The sequence below is a fragment of the Echinops telfairi genome, unplaced genomic scaffold (assembly GCF_000313985.2).
Source record: "Echinops telfairi isolate 266 unplaced genomic scaffold, ASM31398v2 ScPeMD7_7356;HRSCAF=8355, whole genome shotgun sequence".
NCBI lineage: Eukaryota > Metazoa > Chordata > Mammalia > Afrosoricida > Tenrecidae > Echinops > Echinops telfairi.
Genome location: NW_022111256.1, coordinates 54,517 through 65,443, shown reverse-complemented (window position 1 = coordinate 65,443; position 10,927 = coordinate 54,517). Strand labels below are relative to the sequence as shown.

At 41.5% G+C, this 10,927-nt stretch overlaps 1 protein-coding gene and 1 non-coding gene across 3 annotated transcripts; both read left to right on the top strand.

Annotated features, from left to right (window-relative positions):
* The first annotated feature begins 772 nt into the window (after positions 1–772).
* On the top strand, positions 773–10,927 carry C3AR1 (complement C3a receptor 1). 2 transcript variants are annotated; one of them, XM_045296013.1, is made up of 4 exons: positions 773–851; positions 1,110–1,197; positions 3,765–3,807; positions 9,147–10,927. In XM_045296013.1, the coding sequence occupies exon 4, from the start codon at positions 9,157–9,159 to the stop codon at positions 10,528–10,530; it is 1,374 nt and encodes a 457-aa protein (XP_045151948.1). In that variant the 5' UTR covers positions 773–851; positions 1,110–1,197; positions 3,765–3,807; positions 9,147–9,156; the 3' UTR covers positions 10,531–10,927. The 2 variants fall into 2 exon arrangements, with proteins under 2 accessions (XP_045151948.1, XP_004708302.1); XM_004708245.3 differs by lacking the exon at positions 3,765–3,807.
* On the top strand, positions 5,109–5,301 carry LOC115871618. Its single transcript, XR_004047381.1, has one exon. It is a non-coding gene; the product is annotated as a U2 spliceosomal RNA (small nuclear RNA).

Here is a 10,927-nt window from a genome sequence, read left to right as displayed (position 1 = left end):
GCATTAAACATTTAAACCCACTCAATGCCATCAAGGCGATGTTGACTCACAGCGACCCCCATAGGATGGGATTGCCTCTGTGAGTTTCCAAGACTGGAACTCTTTTTCTTAAATTAATTAATTTTTAAATCATTTTACTGGGGGCTCGTACGCTTCTCACAATCCATACATGCATCCATTGTGTCCAGCACATTTGCACATTTGTTGCCATGATCATTCTCAAAACATTTGCTTTCTACTTGAACCCTTGGTTCTAAGACTGTAACTTTTTAGGAAATAGAAACTCCTGTCTTTCTCCCACTGATGGTGTTTATGAACTGCTGACCTCGCAGTTAGCAGGCCAAAGCATAACCACGACATCACAAGGGCTCCTTTAAGCATTTCAGAGCTGCTGTTTAAGATTAATTCAATGAATTGTGTGCAGGTCAATTCCTCCCCTCAGCTACTCTCTACGGCCATCCTCTCATCCCATAGGGCTGTTGTTTGGCATTTTTAAAACAAAACAAGACTCTGTGAAGTGAGAGTCTTTGTACAGAACCACTCTCTCTATTGCCATACTCTGTGTCTCACAGAAAACCTCCTAACTTCTGTTTTCTTACTTTCCTTATCTAAGCATTATCTGTAAGCTTAGAATGACGCATTTCCAAACCTTCCTGTGAAATCAGACAGCGCCCAGTATTGCAGAGTTACTTTAGCACAAAACTAAGAGAGAGAGAGAGGAAAAAGAGGGATGGCTTAGCAGACTTCTTAAGTATACCTCAGGACATGCTTGTCGTGCAGTGAGGGCTAGCCGGGACTCTGCTGGGGACTCCCAGGTTGGTGCTGCAGCCTTGAACTACGGCCTGTTTTGGGTAAGAAAGTCGATATTGACAAGCCTGTTGTGTTCATTAACTACAATGGCTTGGAAGTGATTCACTTCCACTTACTCCTCCAATGTTTATTTTCATCTCATCCCCATATCCTCGTATATTTTTTCAAAATATCCCACAATCAACTTATCTGTATGTTTGAATTTTTCATTCTGGAACTATTAATGAATTCTTCATGTCATTTTTCCTTCTCTTAAATTGGCTTCAATTCCAACTTTCCCCATTACTTTTATTTTGCAGGCATTCTGGTGGTGTCCCGGATTACACACTGGACTGTTCACTGAAATGTCAGCACTTCATACCCATCAGCCACCTCCACGGAAAAACGGTGAGGCTGGCTGGTTCCTTAAAGACTTGCTGAATTGGAAACCCAACGGGGAAGATCTAATCTACCGGGGAGGGTCACTATGAGTTAGAATGGACTCAAGGGAGTGAGTTTGATTTGTTTGCTTTGCAGATCAATGTCTATTTTTTTAATGCACAGTTCCCTTGCTCATTCCCTCTTTGCTTGCCTATTCTTTTGCCCATTTCTCATTGTTACTCATTCCATCATTCTAGAGTTAGTATTTGAACCTGGGATTTTCTTTTTGTTCCCTATTATAGTTGAATTTTAGCTTCAAGCTTTTACCTAGCTTTTTAATTACTGTAGGTCAACTCAGTATTGAAAATAAAAATCCCCCCCCCAATAAAATAATTTTAAAAAGAAAAGTCCTCCATAATCTGAAACACAGAAATGTTTTTTTCAACTGAAGACACTGACTCAATTCGGTAACACATAATATTTCAAATACAGTTGATTTTCAAATGCTCCCATTTTTCACATGGAAATTCTGCTGTGTTTTAGAGTAATTACTTAAATCTGTGCATTCTTCAGTGTCTTCCCATTCTTAGCAACGTTGACGTTGTCAGTTGTCACTGAGTCCATGCTGACCACAGGTGACTGATCCATGTACAGAGTCTACTGCTCTCAGCCATCTTCAGCCTGTGACCTTCCGGAAGCAGATCAGGCTGATCTTCCCAGACACCTCTGGGGGGGCTTTGAAGCACCAGCCTTGCAGCTAGGAGTCCAGTGTTTAAGTCTTAGTGCCACACAGATACTCCTTTGGTTATCTATACCATGGGCTTTTTGCTAAAGTTATGTGATTCTTTATAATGAAAAACATCCACTTAGTTTGGGTTTTGTAAAAATTAATTTACTGGGTTCCTGTGTCAAAACAAAAACAGGGAGATGCAGTACTAACCTTGTCTAACTCTATCTTTTGACTCTTTATGGCTTAATGTACCTGTTGGATATGTGATGGGGTGGGGTGATGGATCAAGGTAGCTGCCATTTGCAACAGGGAAAGAAGGATTGAGATGGTGTTAGCTAAATTCACTGAAAGGAAATAGAAGTCATCTCTTCTTCTTCTTCTTCCTTTTTCTTTAGTAATATAATGACTCACTTATTTAACTTCCACTAATAGTCCTGTGGCAATATTTGGTCCAGTAAGCAGAACTATTTTTGAGTCACACAAATATCTGGGGCCCAAATGCTCCTTAAAAGTGAGGATGGCAAGACTTTCTCTCATGTCCCTAGGACATGGTATCAGGAGAGATCGGCCCCAGGGAAAGGGCATCAGGCTTCGTAAAGCAGAGGGTCAGACCAAAAAGAGGAAGCCCTTCAAGAGACAGACAGACTGACACCGTGGCTGCAACAATGGACGCAAACAGCAGCAATGGTAGCAACGGTAGGATGCTCGGGTCAGCAATGTCTCATAGGTTGTACGTCTCAGATTGCTGTGAGGCAGACACATGACGTAATAAAAACAAAAACCAACATGTAAGTGTGGTGATGTCTGATAAAAATTAAAAACTAAAAAGGAAAAAGCCATTAGAAATGGCAGCATAGGGACTATTGGCGCCACATAAGCAAGAATTAAATTAATACGGATTTTTAATTTACTTGGAAAACAAAAAAATTCAACCCTAAATATGATCCTAAATCCCATGCAAGCAATTTTTAACCTTATGTCATATAAGGTGCTGTATTAAACTCTATTGAGCAAGTATTTATTAATAAAACTTTTTAAGAAAACTATCCTGAAATTAAAGCTAGAATGATAGATAAAACTGCTAAAATAATATAACATGATATTGTATGAAAATAAAAAACAAAGCTTACTACCATCAAATTGATGTGACTCACAGCAACCCTATTGGACAGGGTAGAAATGCCCCTGTGAGTTTCTGAGACTAACTTATTTATTTATTTATTTATTGGATCATTTCATTGGGGGCTCCTACAGCTCTTATAAAAATCCATACCTCCATTGGGTCAAGCATATTTATACTTATGTTGCCATCATCATTTCCAAAACATTTCTACTTGAGCTCTTGGTGAAACTGACTTTTTTTTATGGGATTAGAAAACTCTGTGTTTCTCCCTCAGAGCGGCTAGTGGTTTCAAACTGCTGACCTTGCAATTAGCAGTCCAACATGTAACAATAAAGCTGCCAGGACTCCTTGAGTATGAGAATATAAACAGAGGTTCGACCGCACACACAATTAAGAAGCTGAAGAGGTAATTTCTGATTGGAGTTATTAGACAAGATGTCACAGAAGATATAATATTAAGATTGGGTATGATTTCAACAGGAGGAGTTTATGGATAGAGTGATGAAGAGGGTCACATGAAGGACATATTCCAGATAAAAATAAACAAGGCATGGATAATGCATAGCTTTATTTGGAATATTACATTATTCAAGAGAGCTATAAGACTCAAAAAACAAAAGGCATTGCCATTAGGTCTATTTCAACTCATAGCAACCCTGTACAACAGAGTAGCACCGCCCCATGAGGTTTCCAAGGCCATAAATCTTTACAGAAGCAGACTGACACATCTTTCTCTTGCAGACCAGCTGCAGGAAATTGTTCGCACTTGACTACTAAGCTAAAGGTGAGTGGTTCAAATCCATCCAGCAGTGCCTGAAAAGAAGTCTTTAGTCATCTGCTTCTGTAAAGATCCTAGTCAAGAAAACCCTTTGAAGCAGTTCTACTCTGTCACACATGGGAAATGACTTGAGTGTGTGTGTGTGTGTGTGTGTGTGTGTGTGTGTGTGTGTTTTGTCACAGAAACCAAAAGAAGAGTGTTAAGGAGTCGATGTATTAAACGATGACTATTATATTGAGGAAGATGAGGCCAGGGAAAAGATGGCTGGGTTTGCTCATTAGAAATCCTTTTGGCAGAAGCATAAGAACAGAAGACACAAGAAATTACACAAGGTTACAAAGTGAGCGACCCCAATAAGCAAGCCAATGTCCTTGAAAAAGAAGAACTAGGCTAACCTTAAAGGAGGCTTAACCCCACGTTCCCCGGGGGCATGGACATCAGAAACGTGGGTAAAGGAAGACAGTGGTCTGTGTAAGATATGAAAATAATAGTAAATTATAATTTATCAAGAGTTCGCGAGGGTGGAAGGGGGGAAAAAAAGAGGAGCAGAGACCAAAAGCTCAAATAGAAAGTAAATGTTTACAAAATGATGATGGCAACATATGTACAAATATGCTTGATACATTGATGTATGGATTGTTATAAGAGCCCCTAATAAAATAACCGTAAAAAAAAAAAGAGGCATGAGACGCTAATACAAGTGCAGTCCTAGATTGGTTATTGCCGTGGATGAAGGCATTGTCAGGGATATTTTTGGACAGTGGGTGATAAATGGAATAAAGCCTGGGTATTTGTTAAGGTGCTGTCTTAGTGTGTAATGTGGAAACTGCTAGCAGCAAAATAGAGAAGATTTTCTAAAGCAAAATGTGCATGGCGATGTAATTTTGCTTAACAAGAAAGAAAAATCTGTGTATTCATTACTTACCCTTGTAAGTCCAAAAGTATTGCTACAAAATCATTTAAAACCTTTTTAAACAAAAAATATCAAAATGTGAAGCTCTTGTGTCTCAACGTATCCTCTGCCTAGGTCTATGCACTTCTGAAAATGGTATTTCCAGCTCCCGAACTATCCCCAAAGAAATACGTGCTCTTCACGTAAACTACAATCAGAAGAGTCAGTTCTGCTTCCTTGAGGCACATACACCTTGTTCCTTTTAAATGTGCTTTGAATTTAGGGAACAAAAAAGGGTAGGAAGGCACAAGACTAAGGTTGTAGAAAGGTTTCCCAACAAAATTGCCATAGGCCAACCCTTACGTCTTCAAAGATTGGGCAGGTGGGCTGTCATGATGGGGGAAAAAACAATTCTATCGCTTCTCAGCCTTTTGGCTAAGATCAAGTGGAGTATCGGTTCTGATCAGTTTGATATCTGATACGTCCCCTATCTGAGGACAATATATTAAATAGATTTTTGGAGCAATGAGATGGCATCCGAGCTTGCTCCATCCACTCCGTGCATTGACCTGGTATTGCGGTACCTCCAGGAATGGGGTGCACGCCCTCTAGAGAAATCTCCAAAAAAAATTTTCTTTTTTGAATTAAAAAAAATTTCTCGGTGCAATTTTCCTAACCTTTTGCTCACCAATATAGTTTTCCATTTCCCTACAACTTCTTCATAGTAAGCCCCTGTGATTGTTGTGTGCCCTTCAAAAATTCTCTCAAGATGACCCCTTTCCTGCCCCCCAAAACACTTGCCATACCTCCTGAGCCGGCCTCTCTGCCTTGAACTTAGCTGGCCCAGCAGATCCCCACAGAAACCACAGTCTCAACAGGACCTTCTTTGGAAGGTACCCTAACAGGACTAGGACAAGTGTCTTACTGAGAGATCTTGTCTGTAGCCATCTACCGATCACAGAGACATGGTTAACCGTGTTTTGTTTGAAATAAATCTGTGTATGAACTGGAAACCTAGAAGCAATATTTTTTCTTACTTTCCCTCGGGCATCTGCATAAGAACTCCAGCCTCACTGCAGTCAATTCCGACTCACAGCGACTCACGGCAACCCTAGAGACTTGCCCCTATGGGTTTCTGAGACTAGAAATCTTAAAATGGAAGTAGAAAAATCTCTTGTGGAGCAGCTGGTGGGTTTAAACTGCTGAGCTTGTGGTTGGTAGCCAAACACATAGCCGGTATGTCACCAGGGCTCCTATATATCCATATGTATTTATATATCTAAATATAGCTCTCTATATATATGTGTGTATATATGTGTGTGTATCTATCTATTCATCTATCTATATGGAAAATATTCTGAGGGATATACATAAGTAAATTATTACATTAAAAGTAACAATTCTTGACTGGTAGATATATATATATTTTTTAATAATCATTTTATTAGGGGCTCATACAACTCTTCACAATCCGTACATACATCATTTGTGTCCAGCACATTAGTACATATGTTGACCTCATCATTCTCACAACATCTGCTTTCTACTTGAGCCCTTGGTGTCAGCTCCTCATTTTTCCCTCTTCCTCCCTGCTCCCCCCTCCCCCTGAACACTTGATAATTTATAAATTATTATTATTTTATCATATCTTACACCATCCGACGTCTCCCTCACCCACTTCTCCGCTGTCCGTCCCCCAAGGGAGGAGGCCATATGTAGACCTTGTCCTCTGTTCCCCCTTTCTCCCTCACCTTCCCTCCACCCTCCCGCCATCGCCACTCTCTCCACTGGTCCTGGGGGGCTCATCTGTCCTGGATTCCCCGTATTTTCATTTCCTATCTGTGCCAGTGTAGACATATTTTTATTTCCTTAATTTTACCTATATTTTCCAATTTTCTTTATGCATATATGGCATATGTAATAGCAAAATTATTCTCCACAAGTTATATTCTTACAATACAAGCAAGAAGTGAAGGGTTTTGATACGTTATCCATCTTACTGCTGTGGGAAATACCTTCATTCCTTCCTATCCGATTTGGGCAACCTTTTATGTAATGAACAAGGCTCCCATGTCTACAAAATTGCTTTACAGGATAAATCATACCGCCGTTTTAATTCCTTTTGAGAAGCGACTTCACACGCCATCCGTTTTTGTCGTCAGGAGTCCGTGACTGCAAAGTCCAGACATGCCTCTTTTCTTATGCGGAAAAGAGGTCAAAGTACAGCACACGATGAATGTATAGGGTGGGAATTTGTGGTTTACAGTGTGATGTGTATTACAATATTACCGTTGGATGTGTTTGCAGAAGCGTAGACGCTGAGTTAAAAGTAAGATTCCTATTCTAGTTAGAAATGTAAGACAATTTCATGCACCCAATAGCTCCCCGGACTTCACCTCTCCTCCCTGCTCGCCCTGGGTGTTCTTTTGTATCCGTTTCAAATGGGACTCTGCCGCAGCAGAAGTGAAACACGCGCTCCGCACCCCACCGTCGCCCGCGGCCCCTCAAAAGAAAATGAGGTGGTGGAGAGACACCTGGTGGGGACATGAAGGCAAAGAGGGAAACTACCCTTCCGAAACTTGACAGAACCGAAATGAGATTTTATCTCAGGAATATCGGGGTTGCTGTTTCTTAAAGCCCTACTCCCGGTGGCCTGTGTGTTGGGCACAACTGCCCCGTCGGGGGTCCAAGAAGCAGATCCCCAGGCCTGTGTTCCAAGCGCCTCTACGTGGGTCCAGCCCACCCACCTTCCAGCTTGTCGCTGGGTGCTTCATCTTGGCAGTCCTCCCAGGGACCCAGTCGCCTGAGCACTTTCTTTGCCGTGGCCAGTGCCTTCAAAAATCTGGTGACGGTTCGGGATGGCCCTTTTGCAACCAAAAGCATGAAAATATGTACAGATGGCATCGACATATCTTTTCCAATGGTGCTAACCCTTCTTCCAGCCCGTCAGTGGCTATGCCAATTAATAGAGTGGTCCTAAGCTTTTAGATCCTATACTCCAATTTTGTGAGGTATTTCATTATGTCTAAGAAGTACCAAGAGAGTCTGTGGCGTAGTGGGTTACACGTTGGGCTGTTAGCCACAAAGTAAACAGTTCAAGACCACCAGCCAACCCGTGAAGCTCTCTAGGCCTGTAAAGAGTTACAGTCTAAGAAACCCACAAGGGCAGTCCTACCCTGTACTGCATAGGGTCTCTATGAGTCTGAATTGACTCAATGACAGTGAAGTTGGTTTCTTGGCTTAAAAAGTACACAAATACAGGTTTGTGTTTTGATGTGCTTTAATTGTATGTATAGATGTTTTAATATATACTGATGCATATAATTACATATATAGACCTGCATATAGATATATTTATATATGCCCACATGTACACACATATACATACCCATAAAATTGCAGGCATACAAACATATAAATGCAACCATATTCCTATTTTTTTATTGTTTTCCTACAGCATTCATTGAAAATGTCCTTTCATCTTGGGCAGTTGTAAATGTTATAGTATTTGTCCAATATGTCCTTTTTTCTTGCCTATTTTTAGGGAAACCATTGACCTTGATCAAGCTGTGCACACATCACCATCATTTGGTGCTATCCTTCCCAACACCAGAATAGCATCTACTATCTAGAACAGTGGTTCTCAACCTTCCTCATGCCGCGACCCTTTCATACACTTCCTCATGTTGTGGTGACCCCCATCCATAAAATTATTTTTGTTGCTACTTCATAACTGTAATTTTGCTGCTGTTATCAATCGGGTGACCCCTATGAAAGGGTTGTTCGACCCCCAAAGGGCTCACGACCCACAGGCTGAGAACTGCTGATCTAGAGGGTATCTGCTGGCATAGTGGGTTCTGAGTTGGCCTGCTAGCCACAAAGTCGATGGTTCAAATCCACCCGATGCTCTGCAGGAGAAAGATGAGGCTTTCTGCTCCCATGGAGATGTATAGCCTCAGAAACTCAAAGAGACATTTCTACCCAATGCCAATGAGTTTGGTGTGGTTATTTTGCTATCTAGAGAGCAAGCTCCCCTTCACCCCATTCTCAGCCCCATCTCTCACTGGTAACAGCCAGTGATCACTGGTTTCAAGGTGTACACCTATTCTTTTCTTTTTATAATAGTGAGATAATATAGCATTTATCCTCTTGTATTTGAGTTACTTCACTCAGCATAATGTTCTCCAGATTCATATGCGTTACAATTTAAGAATTACTCTTTTTGATGATTGTGTGGTATTCCATTGTGTGCACATAACCACATTTTATTATCAGAGAGTGTTTGTGTGGTCCAACATGCAGTAGAGAAATACAAGCTAAAATGATGTAAGATCTTTCTTGTTTCATAATTCTACATCATTGTATGAGAGAGAGAGAAAAAATTAAGATTCTAAGAATATGCTCATCTTAAGAGATACTGATAGATTTAACATTTCCTTTTCTTATTTTTCAGAAGCATAACAATGGAGTCTTTCTCTAATGAGACCATTTCAACTGACCTGCTCTACCCACTCTCAGAAGAACCCCACACCATTCTCTCCTTGATCATTATGGGCTTCACTTTACTATTGGGAGTGCCAGGCAATGCACTGGTCTTGTGGGTGATGGGCCTAAAGATGAAGCAAACAGCAAACACGGTTTGGTTTCTCAACCTCACGGTTGCAGATTTTGTCTGCTGCCTATCCCTACCTTTCTCCATGGCTCACTTGATTCTTCGAGGATACTGGCCCTATGGCTGGCTCCTTTGCAAGCTCATCCCCTCGATCATCATCCTTAACATGTTCGCCAGCGTCTTCCTGCTTACTGCCATCAGCCTGGACCGCTGCCTTTTGGTCATCAAGCCAATCTGGTGCCAGAATCACCGCAACGTGAGGACATCCTACCTCCTTTGTGGGTGTATCTGGGTGGTGGCTCTCACAATGTGTGTGCCTGTGTTCGTGTACCGGGAAACGTCCACTGTGGACAACTATGATGTGTGTGGCTACAATTTTGGCATCCATAGTTCATTAGATTACTCAGACTCCATCTATGATCCACTGGAAGACAGATTTCTTGATAACTTCACTGCTCAGCTGCCTGGGAAAATGGATGATAAATTCAATTCTTCTTCTTTCCAAACAAATGATCATCTTTGGCGGACAACTTCCACTGGTCCCCATGCTCAAACATCTCCAGTGGTCTCACCTGGTCTTCCTAGGGGTTTGCCTGAATTCCCCAGTGAGGATCGCAGGACTGACTTTCTGAAAAACTCTAGTGTTCTTCCCTCTACTGATTCCCCCAGTGCTGCTAGCACTTTCTTATACATAGATGAGTTTTATTACTATTATCAAAGTGGTAATTTTAGCCAATACTCATATTACGATCTAGTGCCAACACCCTTAGTAGCAATAACCATCACTAGGCTAGCAGTGGGTTTCTTGTTGCCCTTTACTATCATCGTGGCCTGTTACACCCTCATTATCTGCCAAATGCAACAAAGACGCACCTCCAAGTCTCGGGGCAAGACTCTGCATGTGGCCACAATGGTAGTGGTTGTCTTTCTTGTCTGCTGGACTCCATACCACATTTTTGGAGTCCTACATTTGTTTACTGATCCAGAAACTCCCGTTGGGGGAGCTCTGGTCTCCTGGGACCATGTGGTCCTGGCTCTAGCATCTGCCAATAGCTGTTTCAATCCATTCCTCTATGCCTTTCTGGGGAAAGATTTTAGGACAAAAGCAAAGCAGTCCATGCAGGGCATTCTAGAGGCAGCCTTCAATGAGGAGCTCACACACTCCACCAGCTGCCACCAAAACAAAATCTCTCTAGAAAAAAGTAGTGTCAATACAACTGTGTGAAAAGATGGAGTGGCCAACTCAATCAGAGATTCTTAGTGAATGCATTCAGGGTAATACAGTTCTGAAAGCATGAGAGAGAAAGTGAACAGGGGAATTCAGAAACCATGAAAGAATCATAAGCAACATTTTAGTCCAATGATTCGCAAGGTGTGGTGCCCTGGCTTGTGATACCAGCATCCCCTGAACACGTGTTAGCTCTGCAAACTCAAGCCTCCTGCCAGACTTGCAGAAATCAGAATCTCTGGGAGGTGTGGCTCAGATGTCTTCTTGTTTTAACACACCCTCTTGCTTTTGATGCCTGAAACATTGAGAATTATGGTGGAAGTTGATCTTAAGATAAACAAGAAACTAAACTTTTTTTCATTGTCATTCTTTTGGTTGTTTTTTTATTTTGTCT